This window comes from Lutra lutra, chromosome 7 (assembly GCF_902655055.1).
Source record: "Lutra lutra chromosome 7, mLutLut1.2, whole genome shotgun sequence".
Taxonomy (NCBI): domain Eukaryota; kingdom Metazoa; phylum Chordata; class Mammalia; order Carnivora; family Mustelidae; genus Lutra; species Lutra lutra.
Window position 1 is genome coordinate 29837415 of NC_062284.1, and position 15894 is coordinate 29853308.

The 15894-nt window shown below is 57.7% G+C and overlaps 1 protein-coding gene across 2 annotated transcripts; it reads right to left on the reverse strand.

The window, feature by feature from the left end:
• Window positions 1-6515: 6515 nt before the first annotated feature.
• Window positions 6516-15839, reverse strand: SNX33 (sorting nexin 33). Of its 2 annotated transcripts, none has more exons than XM_047738269.1 (2): window positions 13892-15839; window positions 6516-8118 (listed from the first exon to the last, which is right to left on the reverse strand). In XM_047738269.1, exons 1-2 carry the CDS (start codon window positions 15357-15359, stop codon window positions 7865-7867), a joined length of 1722 nt encoding a protein of 573 aa, XP_047594225.1. In that variant the 5' UTR covers window positions 15360-15839; the 3' UTR covers window positions 6516-7864. The 2 variants fall into 2 exon arrangements, with proteins under 2 accessions (XP_047594225.1, XP_047594226.1); XM_047738270.1 differs by lacking the exon at window positions 6516-8118 and adding an exon at window positions 8125-13600.
• Window positions 15840-15894: the final 55 nt, after the last annotated feature.

Sequence of the window (15894 nt, forward strand, 5' to 3'; positions counted from 1 at the left end):
GAAGCTGGAGTCAGAATGGCAGGAAGCCCTAGAGGTTGAAAGCGGGGTCAGATATGTTTGGATTTAGAATAGTCTTTTTTTTTTTTTTAAGACTTTATTTATTTGAGAGAGAGTACGTGCATGCATGAGTTGGGAGGAGGGGCAGAGGGAGAAACAGGCTCCCCCCTGAGCAGGGAGCCCCACGTGGGGCCGGATCCCAGGACCCTGAGATCACGACCTGAGCCGAAGGCAGACCCTTAACCACTTAACCAACTCAGCCCCCCAGACGCCCCTAGAGTACAGTCTTAAGAGATCACTCCAACACCTGTTGGACCATCAGGGAATGGTTGAGAAAGCAGAACAGCTCCGAGCCTACTCCAGCTGTCTACACAGGTGGTGGCTTGGGCCAGGCAGTGAGATGGTGACATAGGTCAGAGTTGGGATCTCTTCTGAGGAGTTCCCCAAGGCTTTGCTCGTGGATGGATTTGGAGTGTGACAGAAAGAGAGGTACTAAGCCTGCCTGCACATCTAGGCCTGGCTTCAGGGTGAGAGTTGTTGCATCTTCTAGGATGGGGAGCACAGGGAAAAGCACGTGTGGCCGAATGGCCACAGGCATAGAGTGCTAGCACAGAGACCCTCAAACGAGCACGGGTGCACCCATGGACAGGCTCTCAGCGACCACACGGACAGACGCACACGCTCCAGGCTGCCAGGCACAGGCACACACCCCACCCCCCCCATGAACCCCCTCACCGCCTGCCCACCCTCCCCCACCCAGAAGCCCCAGGGCCAGGGTCCCCCACCCTCTCCAGCTCGGCCTCAGCACTCCCAAGAACCCTGCCCTAGCATCTCCTTACCAAGCCTCACTCTCACCCCCAGACTGGCTCCTCAGGCAAGGAGTTTCCTGACTCACTTCCTTCCCAGACACCTGAGTCTGGCCCCTGACCCCTGTCCTGCCTTTATCTGCCCAGCCCACTCTCCCATGGCCAGATTCTGCTTCCACACTCCAGCCTGAGACCCTACAGAAAATTATCAGTCAACAGATATTTGCTCGGCACTCTCTGGGGGCCAAACCCGCTGCCCTTGCTCCTGCTAACTCAAGGCATGCAGCCACCCCCAGCCACTACCTGCCACTCGCCACCCACTTCCCCACACCCCTCGATCCCTGGCACACATGTGCTCACTCCACAGCAGGACAGCTACCCCCAGCCTGCCCAGCCTGTCCACCTCAGAAGGGCACAGCTCTGTGCCCGGGGGGACCTCAGCCTTAATGGGATACATGGACCAGCAGCGCGACCTTGTGCCCATGACCCCGTGGCCCATAGCCTCTGTTGGCTGGGACGCACTGGCACTCATTCTCACCTCCCGTGCAGTTGCAGACAAGAGGTAACTCAGGGGAGGCACTGAGCCCGATGCCCGGCACCAGGGCTACACAGCAGCCATACAGTGTGAGTCGCTGTGCCTTTGGGCCGCCCCCCACCATGCCCGCCTGGGCAGCTCTGAAGACACAGTGCCCCGAAGCAGGGACATGCTCACACTCGTGAGTGCGTGCCCTGGCGTGACTGTGACAACTGCCAACATCCGCTGAGGAAAACCCAGACTAAGGAGTCACCTTGCCTGAGGTCTCCTGTCTACCCAGGGAAGGTCTGACATGAGGCCACTCTCTTAACCCTTGGGCCCCATGTTCCTGTGTGTGATGGTGTGTGTGACAGCCAAAAATGGCGCAGGGGACACCTCCTGCCCGGGGCTGACGAGTACCATGACAGGCAGGAAACCCCAAGGAGTGCTCCCTGTGAAGACATGGTGGTGACACGGGGCACCTAGTCCCAGGCCCAGCCCTGCCATCTACCTATTGTGTGGCCTCAGACGGCTCACTCAAGCGGTTCTCTCACTAATGAACCAGCCTCTCTCTCCAGGGCTGCTCTAAAGGGTCTGCTCGAAGGCTGGCTGTCCCAGCTACTCCCTCCTGAACACTGGCTATGGGAAGGCACCGTCCAGCTGATGTGTCTTGCTCATGCAATCATGTAATCCTCCTAACAGCCATCTGGAAGGCCTGTTATAAATAGAGAAATGGAAGCATGAACCAACTAAAAACCCCCCTCGAACAAGTCTGTGTAGTGTAGGATTCGCACTAGGGCTCAGCGACTGCAGCCAATACCGGGGCCCTGCCTCCAGGCGGGTGGAGGGAAAGGACACAGGGGGCTTGTGGCTCTCTGGGGGCAGTAGGGCCACCCCCGCCCATTACACTCCTGCCAAAATAGCAGCCAGGGGGACCAGGTCAGCCCAGAAGAGGCCCAGGTGCCTCCATGAGGCCAACTCCTCTACCGCAAGCACCAAAGGTTTGCCTCCCAGCGCGGGTGACCCAGGCCTGGGTACCATCTCACACCAGCTGGCCTGCTCTAGCACCCCCTCGCTAGGCCCCCTTTCCCCGTCTGTAAAATGACGTTGATCATCTCTCGAAGGCAGATAGTGGTTTGGAAATACTGGCCATCCAGCGTCTGCCACGGTACTGCCTGCGCTGGAGAAGGGTAGAAGCCCCAGAGGTGGGGAGATCCAGGAGCAGCAGGGGACTTGGCCCCTTCCTAGGTAGAGCCCCAAGGTGGCAGCCAGACCCCAGAGGACAAAGGCTTACATAGGCTCTCCAGAGCTTCTTGTGCTTGAGTATGTGCTGGGAGCTGTGGAATGTTGACCATGAGCCCCAAAGGGGACACCAGGCCCCAGAAGGGACTTTGGCAACCCCTGAGGTTGCTTGAGGTCCACAGGTATACGGACAATCAAGGGAACCCCAAGTGCTCAAAAGAGACCAAAGGCCAGACCAACAGAGGCCTTGGGATGGGGATCAAAGGAGCAGGTGGTGGGAAGACACAGGGCGGGGAGAGGGGAGAAGATGACCAGAGGATCCAATGCTAACCTAGGACCGTGGTGGGTACCCCAGGCCCAGCGCCATGGTCCAAGAGTCTGCAAGAACTCACAACGTATTCAGGGAGGGGAAAAGTAGCAGGACACAAAAAGAAAAGAAAAAGACAAAATCAAAATTAACAAATTTTAAGTAAATATCTGTGAGACAAGGCACTGCCAAGTAATAAACTGAACCCAACTGAAACAGGTGTATATGAGTGACCTTTAATGTGGAAAGCAGGCAAATTTTCATGCGTGTGACAGGGTGTGGGATTCAGCCTCTAAAATTCAAAGTGCCACAGGCCTGCCCACCATCTTCAAATGGGCCATCCCCAAAACGTATATACATCCTGTTAGAAAGGAGGGGCTCCCAAATCGATTTGAGATTCCTTTTCTACCATGTGAGGGAAGGAGAACGTGACAAAGAAATTCAGGCCAGTTGCAGAGAAACGAGGCGCTGTTCCTCACACAGGTTCATGTGTAAGGAGAAATCCTGGGTCAAGGCCATGGCCACTGTGCCGTGTTGTGGTCAGCCTCTTCATCCCTCCAGCTCCTTCCCATTTCAGCAGCTGGGTCTGCCAGCCTCCTGTTCTTTTACCTCTGGAGCAGAGCTCTGCCAGCCCCTTTTCCTTCAGACCTAAGTGAGTCAATCAAGACTTTGAGGAAAGACGTCAGGAAGCTGGGTTTGAGTCTAGCTCCTCCTTCGTCTCACTGTGTGATCACAGGCCAGGCCCATCTTCGCTGTAGCCAAGCCTCAGTCCCTTCATCTGTGCAATGGAACAACGCTGACTACCAGGGCTGTTATATGAGGACCGGGGAGGCCACAGCTCTGTGAGACTTGCTTTTTCAACAGCCTGGACTGCACCGGGATTTGACTAACCAAACCAAACCAAAGGAAAAAAGGTTTGCATTAAACTATCCTGAACCCTGGGACTGGGTTTCGCAAGCAGAGCTCCGTCTGGGGGAGGTGAGTTTTCATTTCTCTCCGTGGTTTTGGCCCGGGATCCTCGTCTCCTACCCCAGCCCACGGAGCCATACTGGAGCTGAACTGGAAGGGAAGCAGGTTGTGGGGCGGCGGGGGTTGGGGACCCGCCGGCTTGGCTCCGGGAGGCCTGAGTCAGCGGGCAGGCAGGCAGGGCGGGCCCAGTCCTCGCATGCTTGGGGAGGAGACGGTGCAGGAATGTTCCTTCCGCACAGGCCTGGGCCCTGCCCACCGCGTCCCGGCTCTGGTTCATGTGGATGCTGCAGCCTCAGCTCTGGCTGGACAGATAGGAGTTGCCTGGAGCTTCACTGGGTGGGTTCAGCAAGGGCCTTACTGAGGCAGGAGGGGCTGGCCTTGGGGACTGGCCACAGAGCTACCCAGAGCTGGGTTCAAGCCCCTGAACCTCCTCCAGCCCCACTGGGTAACACCGCCAGCCACCACCCTCCACTAGACCTCGAGTTCCCCACCTGGACAGGCCAATGTCAGAAGACGAGTGATGCCACTGGCTCCCCCAGGAGGGAGCACGGGGGCAGTCTAGAAGCAGCGACACAGGTGACACCTTTGCTATGAGCACATGTGACTTGTAGCCGTGTTTGAGTGTGTGTGGCTCTGTGCGCGTAGGACAGTGGGACAGCTATGAGTGAGGACACGATGGGACCGGTGCTCTGAAGAGATGACGCATGTGCAGCTGTGGCCATGAACGTGTGACGGTGGGCAGTGCCATGGCTGGGAATGCCCCTGTGCGAGCATGGGACTGTGCATTTGTGTGCAGATGTGCACACAGGTGTGGCCTATGTCCCTGTGGGCAGGGTGTGTGGCCGCATGTGGCTCTGCCTGCTTGGGGCTGGGTGGCTCCAGCTGGGACTACGTGGACGTGGGGATCACAGCATGGCCGTGCCACAGGTGGAGGAGAGGTTCTGAGCTGGCCCTGGAGCCCCCGTCTACCTGCCTCCCCTCCAATGGTGGCACAGCTGTGGCAGAGCCATGGCACGGTAGTTCACACCCCCCCCCCCCCGCCCCAGCGTGTCGGGGAGGCAACAGATGCAGGATCTGAGCACTGCCTCCATCCCCAACCCCCACATGTGGCCACAAAGCCAACTCCTTTCATGGCCTGGACCAAGACTGGGGATCAGAGATTCGGATCACCCCACCCCCAGGTCCTGATAGCTGCCCAGGGCAGAAAGAGGGGCCTTGTTTCCCACCCCCTTGGAGCAAAGTGAGGGAGGGAACTGGAGGCAGCTGGGCCCAGCTCAGTCTGGAACATCTGCCTAGCTAGTGACTGAGGCTTCCAGTGGGCCCTGCCACCACCAGGATGCTCTCACACCTCCCCCAACTGGTCCCCCAGGTCCGCCCTGAAAGGGGCTCCGGTCAGCCCAGACTGATCTCAAACTACCCCCCCCCAATACCCCAACCCACAGAGAGACAGAAAGAAACCTGAGGGAATGTCTGTGACATCCTCCCTCCCCATTATACAGAAGCCTGCCCCAGCCTAGATAGCTCAGGATGCCCACAGTAGACCTGGCTTGTCCCAGGACTTCACTTCTGGACTCTTCTCCCAGGGGCACACCCCTCCTGAGTCAAGCATCAGACCGCCTTCCTCACCCTGACAACGGGAGGCGTGCAAGGTGCCCCCCACCCCAAGGAAGGGACACAAGAGGGTAAAACTCTTCCCAGGGCAGGAAGCATGAACAGGGGACTTTCCAGGCACTGTGGGTTAAGAAAGGCGTTTCCACCACTCCAACCCAGACTGACCTCAGTAAGGAGCCTCCCCGACTGTGCCCAGAGTTCTGTCTACAGAAGGCTGCCTAGAGGTCAAAGCGGGAAGGCCCTTGGGTGGGTTGGAAAATGGAGGGAGGGGAAAATTCCACAGAAAGTCCCAAATCTGACCTAATTTTGACCCAGGGCCAAGGGCCCATTCCAAAAGTTTCTCTGAGGGTGCTCTGCCCTGAACAGGGAGGCTTTGCTGCCCCTTTCCTACTGCACCCGCCATTCCTCACCCCTCTCACTGCTGTGAGCTCCCTGGGCCCCTGGCCTGGTCATAGCCTCCCCTGGGGCCCAGCCCCGCCAGCCCTATGTCTCGCCCTGAAAGAAACCCGGGGTTTTCTAGCACCCCTCCTTCCCACGTGGAAACTGATTCTTGCTCATCCTAACTGGGACATCGCTGAGGGACTGGCCAGGGCAAGGGAAGGGCAGTTCTCCTCAGCATCCAACATGGAAGCCACCACAGGACTGGGTGCCCTGGAATGCTTAGGGAAGGACACAGTTCCCGAGTGGCCCCCCCCCACCTCCCACCTCTCCTGGACCAGGGCCTCCCTGGGGAACCCCCTGTCCATTAGACTGTCCTGGAGCCTGGCCTCCTCTCACACTCCTGCCATCACTGATCACTGAGCAGCGCAGAAAAACCGTCAGCAGGACTCCACCCATTTGAGAGATGAGGAGCATGAGGTCTGAGAAGGATGGTGTCCAGTTGGGGTCCACAGCCACCTCTAGCTCCCCAGCTAGCACCTGCTGTCGGCACAGCCCTCACCACAAGCTTTACAGGTTTTGTGCCCACTAAGACCTCACAGTCTAATAGCTCCCAGGGACACTTGGGGTTTCATCCTTCCCCCACCCTCAATCCCTTTGGGATCCAAACAAACAAACAAACAAGCCATGCTTTTGTTGTCTTAATTGCAAAAGGTTTATCAAGAAAACAAGAAAGAAAAAAAGATTCAAGCAGCAGGAGCCAGAAGTGGCCATGACCTCCTGGGGAGGCCAGCAGTGGCACCTGTCAGTTCCCCCAATCCTGATGGCCCACACCCTGGCCTGGGAGAAGGGAATAGCCCCCTTGAGGATGTAAACATGGGTGGGAGACAGCACAACCTGGCTGGGGAGGGAGCCGGGGCTGAAATCACAGTGAGGCTGGCCATAGGCGCATGGGCCCAGGACTTCTGGAGCAGTGGGCAAGCCGGCCCCTGTCTTTTTCCCCTTGGCCTTCCCTCTGTGCAATACGAAGGATTCTGGGATTCATTGGGGCCTGCGCCTGCTCAGAATGTGGAGAGCTGTTGCTGGTGAACTCAAATATCTGGTAACTTTTGGGTGTCCTCTCCAGGAAGGTGCCACCAAGGTCCTGGGGTCAATGGCTTGTCTTAGCACCTTGAGCCCAGGGAAAAGATGCTGCATGGTCCCCTAACCAAGGGCTAATGGAGGCTCAGGAGGTGGAGGGGAGTCAGGAGGGAGTTGGCCTGCAGCTCCTCCTAAGGGAACAAAGTGAGGCAGGGACAGCGACATGGGAGGAAGAGCCCTTCCCTCTGTCACAAAGGCCAAAATCCCCACCAAGGGGCACCAAACTTACTGGGGAAAAGTCAGGGAGAGAAGAAGGGGTGTCTTCATGTCTTCACACCTTTGCCCATGCTATTCTTCTCTTCTGAATGTCCCCTCCACCCTTGGCCCCATCTACTGTCTGCCAGATCCTTGTCATTCTCCAAAACACTACTCAAATGTCACTTACTCTATGGAGCCTTCCCTGACCAGCAGAATGAGTGGTTCTTTCTTTAAGCTTTCAGGAAGCCCTTATTTACCATCAGTCACTCTGTGTTGCCCTTGTCTGTTTCTGTGTCTGACCCCAGCTTGCCTGGGGACTCCCTGAGGGCAGGCATGTCGCAGCCCTGGTACTCAGCCGGCATCTGACATGGGGGCCGCAGCAGGGCCACCCCGTGCCTGCTGAACGAGCATGGGGGTGGTGGCCAGGTGAGTGAGCACTGCAGGTTCTAGGGGAGGCTAAGGCCAGGGCCCAGCCTCAAGCGCTGACCCACAGCCCAGGCCTCTGCCTGGAAGGTTCCTGACCCCGATTCACCCCTGCTGTGCCCCTTACCTCTAAGAGCTGGGGGACTTCCACAGGGGGACCCAGGACTCGTCCAAAGCCCCCACAGCCCTCCCAGCCACTACTGGAGCAGGTGGGTCTAGTGAGCAGAGCACACGGCGGCAACCAGGCCAAGGCGCAGGGCGGGGGCTGGGGACACATGGTCAGAGGCTGTCGTACATGCGCAGCGTCTTCTCCAGCTGCTGGCCCACCCGCTGGTAGAAGAGGATCTGCTGGCGAAGGTAGTTCTGCATCATGTGCTTGAAGTCGAGCTCGCGGCGCTGGTGGAAGTGGTTCATTTCGGCCTGCAAGGCAAAGCCCACCACGCGGCAGCGCCTGCGAATCCCATCGGCCTCATCCTGAGCCATGCGGCCCTCGTCACTCATGCGTTGGCTCTCCTTCACCTTGGCGAAGGCGCCTGGCACGGGCACAGTGGAGGAGGACAAGGGAAGTTAGGGCTCTGGTCTGCCCGCTTTGCTCCCTATACCCTCCGGGAGCCCCCTCAGGGACAGCCACCTGGGTGTCTCCCCCAGGACCTCCTCCAAACCCTCACCATCGGGACATCTTCCCTCCAGACCTGGGGCACTGCCAGCGGCCTGTGGCACCCAGCCCATCACAGCCCTGCTGGCTCTATCAAGTTCCAGGACAGGGCCGTCCTTACCCAACACCAGCATCGTCTCTCACACTGGCTCCTAATCGGCTCGGACGTCACCTCCTCCAGAAAGCCTTCCCAGCAGCCCCCCACGGCATGAGGTACCTCCCCGTGTTCCTGGGGCTTCCATCAGCCCCGGCTCTTACCACCCTGTGCTTGCTCTGCCTGCCTCCCTCTGCTCTGTGAGCTCAGTGTCTCCAGCACCCAGGACCAGGCCTGGCCCCCAGGAGAGCTGGGTACACGTCTGATGAGCGGATTCGACTGGTCCCTCCATGAGCAGCAACAAAGGGGCTCCCACCTCAGGCCCAGTGTCTAAGAGGTTCTCCACAGCACCTGACGAACAGCCAAGAGGGACGCCCCTCTACCCGCAGACGAAGGTTGCTGGCTGTCTGCCCAGCCGGGAGGCGCTCCAGGAGTTAGCCCCTGCACCCATTCCACGCTGACCCCGTGTTCATCAAACTCACCCTGCTCTTTCCTACCACCACCTTTCTGCCCACAAGATCTTTCTGCATAATTTAAGGCCCCTGATCAGACTCGGGCAGCATCTCCCTGCCAGAGCCTCCCACAGTGCCCCCAGGTCGGATGCCTCCCACACCTCCTGACCCCTCTCCAGGGCGCTCCCGACCCCCATCACATGACTGATTCTAAAAACAGCACCTCAAAGCCACCTGGAATTTTCTTTTGTGTGTGTCTCCCCACACACAGGCCCTGCCCCTCCTCACACCAGCCTAGAGGGACCAGAGGAGGCTTTACACTAACCAGGTGACAGATGGCAGATGGGGGACAAACCTGAGCAGGGGACCCAATTTAGAAGAATCTGAATAAATCAGCAAGCAGTTGGCGAATGAATTTCAGATCTGCATTAACAGGCACTTGACTGACTGTGCACTGAAGGCTGTGGGGCCAGTTGCCGGGGGAAGGAGGACGTCTTCCGGGGCCTGGCGTGCACTCCTTGCAGGGCTGTAGGGACTGCACTGTGCAAAGCAGGGTACAGGTACAGGAAGGCCCGGCACACAGGACAACACAGCCCCGAGCACTTGAGAAGCATCCAATCACGCCAACAGCCCGCTGGGGGCCTCTGACTCTTGCTCAAGTTGTCTAATGCATTCGAGATCCTTCTTTCGGTCATTTACTCTGTGGCAGGCCCAGGGCTCCACATACTGGAAACAACTACAGAGGCACCCATAGGAGCTGGCAAGTGCATGGCTAACAGGGACATCTGGGGTGGGCAGACACGAGTTTGGAGGATCTCCAGGGTCGCTCACACTCCACTCGAAAGAACTCCGCCGTCACCAGCTCCCAACCCACTTGCTCCTTCTGCCACCCTCCCTGAGCCACCTCCCACCTCCTGTTCCATCCCAACTGCCCAAGTCTGGGCAGCACAAGAGGGACCATCCCAAGGCCCAGCACAAGGACTCAATAAGAGACTTCGGAGCTAAAGAGGTCCTAGAGGCCAGCAGCACAGAGGAAACTGAGGCCCTACCGGGGAGGACTTCCCTAGGGCCTCCCAGCCTCCTTCGTGCCCCATATGTGGGGGTGCAGAGGTGCCCCCCACGGCTGGGGGGGTGGACATCTACTGCAGAGACCCCATGCCAGGTCACCCAGGTCACCCAGGTCACCCCATCTGCGTGAGGCCCCCAGATAACAGATAAGGAACCTACTTGAAAAGGACACACTAACTACCTTAGATTCCAGCTGCCTTAAAAAAATCTGGGTGCAGCGAGGGTGGACCCAGATTCCAGAGGGCTTTTCTGACCTTGGAGGAGAGAAAGTTTCCTTTTGTTGATGGGGAGACAGAGGCCCAAGTAATAGAAATGAATCTAATGCAATTGCTAGGTATCCACACCCAGGCAGGGGCTAGCAACAGGGGACAAAAGCTGTGGAGGGGAGGGGACAGGCGGAGGTCCCACCCTGCTCTCTGTCACCTCTCCACCCTGTGACTCAGATCTGGGGCTGAGACCGACCAACCCTAACATACCCCAGAGACAGGCTGGGAGTCGGGGCTCAGGCCCATCGGGCAGCTCTGCTATATTCCATGTAGGACTCAACCCCAGAGCTCAGGACCCAGGGAAGCCTCCTGCCCTGGCAGGTGTCCTGTAGGCTGGATCCCAGGAACTAGGAAAGGAGGTGGGGTCCCAGACACACTCCCGAAGCTCCCACCTAAATCTATCCTGTCCCCACCTCTCCGAGGTAATCACCCCCAACCCACGTCAGGGACAGGAGGTCTGAGCCCCCGTCCCAGCTGTGTCACTTCCAGAAAGCCACTGGGCCAGAGGTCTCCCAGCTGTCCAGTGGAACAGGCTGGACTAGGTCGGATGCCACTGACTACTGCTCTTGGCAGTACAGTGATTTTGAGTTTCTATATCTAAAAAATGGGATCATAACTGTCCCCACCCTAGAGTGTAGTTAGGGTTTAACAGAACTCATCTGTACAAAGTACTTAGGCTAGCACCCAACAGAGCAAGAGCTTAAGATGCTCCGTGCATCCGTGTGCAGACTGCTTTTTCAGTCATAGCAAGAACCAGCTGCTGGTGGCTGGTAGCAAGAGGCTTCTCTTTGTTTATGGAAGTCTAGGAGGGGAGGGAGAGGGAGGGTTAGATGATAGCCTGGAACACAGAGGTCGGACCTGCCCATCCCCCCAGACAAGCACTTGGTCCTGCTGTGGACATGCTGCCACGGCCAGCCTAGGAGTCCCATGGCCGCTGCCACACACTGTGAGTTCCTGGGTCTGCTTCCAGCCCACCAAGCATGCCAACTGAGTTAGCAGGGTGCTAAGCACCCATCCTCCCTCGTCCTTCCCCTCTGCCTCATCTACCTGTGCACCCATCCCTTGGGGTTCTCCTTCACCCCATCTGTCTGGCACAGGGGAACCAGCCTGGGTGGTGTACTCAGACACCCCTGGGCCCCAATTTCTGCTCTGCGTATCATCCCCACCTCACTGCACCTCATCGGGAAAATACAGGGGACCACAGTAACTTCTCTGCCCTGCTGGCTCACAGGGAGAGGCCCTGGATAGGCACTATTTCCCCTTGTCCCAGCGTAACTATGACTGGGGCCCCTTTTACCCCAAGACTGCCCAGGTTTCAATGGTTAATTATATGGTTCCTCTTCTCTTAGGAGACCCCTGGACTGCTGGGCCACTGGGCAGACATTTAGAGTGGTGGCCTTCATCTCAGTGCCAAGTAGACTCCATGATCCGTTTTACCAAGGGGGACACTGAGGGAGGAAAAACACCCTCACGGTCATCTCAGAGGCAATATTTGTCCAGATCCTGGCCTCCTGACCCCACCTAAGCCTCCTATCTCCTTCCTTCCATGGCCTCTGCCATACGCTTGCCATCTTTCAGATGTCCTGATGGACTAGACAGAATTCTGGAGATCTGAGGCCCAACTTTCCTGCTCCTCTCTCTAAAAAAGGGTCCCACCCACAAGGCCAGCATGGAATTCCTTCTCCCCCCATCAGGCCGTGGTCCTCCAAACCTGCTCAATTCTGTCTCAGCCAGATCCCAAGCCCTCCTCCCTAACTGGCCCAGCTACAGCCCAGAAGGAGGAAAAGTAAGCCAAAATGAGTTGGTCCACTGGGGAGGGGTCCTCAGGGTGAGGGAGGGTGGGTTCACCTCTGCCTAAGGTTGAATGCATGAACCCAGATGACTGCTGGGCCCTCACTCTCAGAAAGACCTCAAGGAGACACTTGGAAATGGCCTCTCTTAGCTCTGCGTCCCTGCTCCTCTGAAAGGCTGGCCTGGCATCACTGCTTCCTGCTTCAGTGCAACCCTGGGAGCCCTGGCTGGGGAAAAGGCCACCCTCCTTCCCCAGCTCTGGCCCAGGGTGGCTGTTTACTCACTGTGCCCCTGCTTCCCCCCCCACTGCCCACACAGACACACGCGATCCAAGGAGCTGGTTGAACCAGCTTTCCCAGGCCTGAGTGCAGCAGTGAACGTGCTTCTACTTCCGGCCAGGGAGACACCTGCCCCACAGGCCCCGGTCAGCCAGCCGCCTCTGCCGTATGCCTGCCCCAGAGCTCAGAGTCAGCTCTAAGGCATGACCCTGTTCTCCACCAGATCCTCCCCAGGAGGCTCCCCTCCTGAGAGTTCACTGGGTCGACCCTCCCTTGTTTTCTAGATGAGGAAACTAAGGCCCAGAGAGGGGAAGGCACTTCCCAGGAATACCCAGCAAACTGGGAACACAGCCAAAACTAGAACTCAGGGCTCATGTTTCCTGAAGCTGAAGGAAGGTGGAAAGAGGAGGACAGGAAGGTGAAGGTGAGAAAAAAGGGCAGGGAAAGGAAGGAGGATGAGAAAGTGAGGGGAGAAAGGAACCTGGGAGATGGAGAAGTTCTCGAAGGCGATCTCCTGGTAAAGTAGAACAGGGCTGGTGTACTTCGGGCTCTCCTGGATACAGAGGCAGAGGGTGGTGTTTGCTGTCCCCCTGGCTCAGTCCAGAGGTCTGCCTCCGGGCCCCACCCAGAGGAAAACTCCGCACCAAGCCAGTCCTGACCTCAGGGCCTAGGGGCCCGGGAACCAGCCCCACGCCCTGCAGACGATCTTCCGGAGTTACCAAGCAGCCCCAGGGAGAACCACACCTCTCTTGACATCTGCCCGGCCTGTTGTCCCAGGACTCAGCCACCTGCCAGTTCAGCCCCTCATTCACTGCGCAGGCAAGAGAAGCCAGGTTTCAGGAAGGGGGAGTTGAATGGGCCATGTGGGTAGTGCCCCGAACCCCTGTTCCTCCCCTGGACCAGCCCGGGTGCCCCTAGGTGACCTGGAATGAGTCACTTCCCTGGCAGTTCCTTGACGGCCCAACAGTAACAGGGGCTCATCCTGTCCCTCCCCCACGGAGGGGGGCCATGAGAACTGAAAACACAGCTGGGCTTGGGAACTGGCCAACATGGTTGTGTCCTTAGGGAGGCGCAGGAGGAAGGGACAGTCTCAGCTGAACCACGGACTCCCTGTGCAGACAGCCTTCTGCGGACATCAGCTTCTTCATCTGCAAAATGGGGACAGGGGGCCTCCCGCACATGGACAGGGAGCTCACAGATAGGGTATGCAGTGGGACGAACAGGCTCCAAAACACGAGGGCAGGAAGTAGAGCTTGAGAGGAGTGGGAAGACAGGCCACACTCTGTGCTCTTGTTATCTGTGTCCCTGTCCCCCACAAGCCTCTGGGCTCCTCAAGGGCAAGGCCTGGGCCCCAGTCATCTCCATGTTCCCAGACTCAGCCTGATACCTCAACGGGCTCAGCACAGAATGGCTAGATGATCAAATGAGACAGAAACAGAAAAAATGGAATGCATGAGCAAGCGAATGGACAATGAAAGGTAAACAGCGAGCTCCACGAAGTCAGCGACCAGAGCTGTCTACAGTAACATCCCACACATAGACCAGCACCTGCCCCATGGCAGGTGCTCAACACAATGAGGAATGAATGAATGAGACAGAAAGACTAGACCGGCTGCTCCTATTCCCCTAGGCTATCCTCAGATTTCCAGTGCTCCGCAGAGCGCAGACTCAGAAAGGGTCTCCTGCCCACTCTGGCTCTTACCTTTCTGCAGGTGAATGATATCGGGGAAGTTTGAGAGCAGGCCCTGGTAGAGGGAGAGCGTGTCAAGCATCTGGAAGAGGTCGTTTTTGGGCTGCTCGGCAAACATCTCACCGACAGCTTCATAGGTGCGGCCCGTGTGAGAAATGGCGCTGTTGAGGGCCTCAGAGCTAAATGGGGGGTCCATCTGGAAGGCATGGCTGATGGCCTGGAAAGCACTACCCAGCTTCTGGAACTCCTTGCGGAAGCCCCCCACATGCTTGCGCACCAGTTCCGAAGCCACGGTGCTGAGCTGCAGGACGCTGTCGTCCATCTTCTTGCTGAAGGCCTTGAAGGTATCCACACGGTCCTCCACGTCCTGCAGGTCCTGGTGCTCTGTGGGGATCTGGAAGGTGAGCAGGAAGCTGGCACCCACCATTTCATCCTTCTCGGCCCGGCGCTTGCCCATCTTCCACTGCTTGTCATCCAGGCAGCTGAGGAAATGCTGGAAGCCCTCATACTGGGACAGCACGGGGTGGCTGGTCATGTGGTCCATCCAGAGAATGAGTCGACGCTTCCGCTTCTCAATAAAGTCCTCCTCGAAGCGGCCTGTGGCCTGCTTCTCCGGCAGGTGGGGCACCGAGATGACAGTGAACTTGTGCAACAGGCGGTTATAGAGCCAGTCAAAGTGTTTGTAGCGCCGGTAGACTGGCGAGCCGGCGTGGGTTGGTGTGAGCTTGTAGGAGATGTAGCTTTTGATGCCCTTGAACTTGGTCTGTTTGGTGGGGTCCTCCACGGAACAGGCAAACGGGTGGGGGTTGGCCTTCCACTGGGGCCCACGAGGGCCCATTTCAATGGAGTACGTCTCGGCGATCTTGGCCATCATGGGCACATCACCCAAGATAAAGGCCTCCACTCCAGAGCGCACGAAACACGAGAAACGGTTGAGGTTGCGTCCCACCACGCTGCCACGCTTGGCAGACGCCAGGCTGTCCTGCCGCTCCAGGGCTGGCTTGGGCCGAAAGGCCATGTGCTGGCTGGGGTAGGCACCAGGATAGGAGAGGTTGAGAGGGGGGTGCCCGTTGGTGCCCAGCCCACCAGCCCGAGGCTCCTCTACCACGGTGCTTCCATCGTCCCAGTCATCCCAGTCATCGTCATCATCCTCCTCAAAGCTGCCCTGGTGTGAGAGGAAGCCACTGACCCCACCACTCCTGGAAGGACTGGCCACACCGGAGCTGTCGTACAAGCTCACCTGGGTGCCCAGAGAGCCTGGGCTGCTGGAGTAGTCGCCATGGTTGGGGCTGGCACCGGACCGGATGATCTCCACGTAAGAGGCAGGGAAGAGCCCTGTCTCCCCGCGGCTGTTCTGGCCCTGCAGCCAGCCATCCAGCGAGGTCTCACTGAAGATGACCAGGTCCTCATCCTGATGGATGCTGATCTCCTCCTTGTTCTCGCTGCGGAAGTCATAGAGGGCTCGCCCTTTCAGTGCCATGGCTGGGCCAATGGTAGAGAGAGACGAGGACAGCGTCCTGCCCAGAACTGGGAATGCACTAGCAGCTCAAGGCCTGTCACAGCAACTCAGTCTCTTGGCCCCTAAACTGGGGTTTACTACCCACAGATGCTGTCCAGCCTCCCACTACTCAAAGCAATGTCCGAGGCCCATTAACTGCCTATTATTATTAGGTCTCCGGCACACTCCTGTGAGCAGGGATAGATCATGTCCATGTAGTCTCTCCTTTCTTCCCCTCCCAGAAGAAAAGTCAAGTGAACTGGAGAAATCAGCTTTAAGAGGGCAAGAATTTGTTTGACACTTTCCACTGTAACAATGTTCTAAAACAGAAGAGAATCACTCAAAAACCACCGTTTCAGAAACCGAGGCAGCTCTGGCTCTCAGCTCCTCCAGGCTGCTCTCACATTTCTCTACAGATCTGCTCCTTCCTCCTTCCTCCTCCTCCTGGGCCACTGGGTTTTCAAAAATCCAGAAAATCCAAGAAGGGCATGGAGAAAAGCAGCAGCCTCTTGAATCC

Bases quoted from the DNA above. Each gene is read 5' to 3' on its own strand.
- SNX33 (XM_047738269.1), bottom strand. From the start codon at position 15,359: ATGGCACTGAAAGGGCGAGCCCTCTATGACTTCCGCAGCGAGAACAAG. The intron at 8,119-13,891 runs GTAAGAGCCAGA...TGCCCGTGCCAG, and splicing joins TATCATTCACCTGCAGAAAG to GCGCCTTCGCCAAGGTGAAG.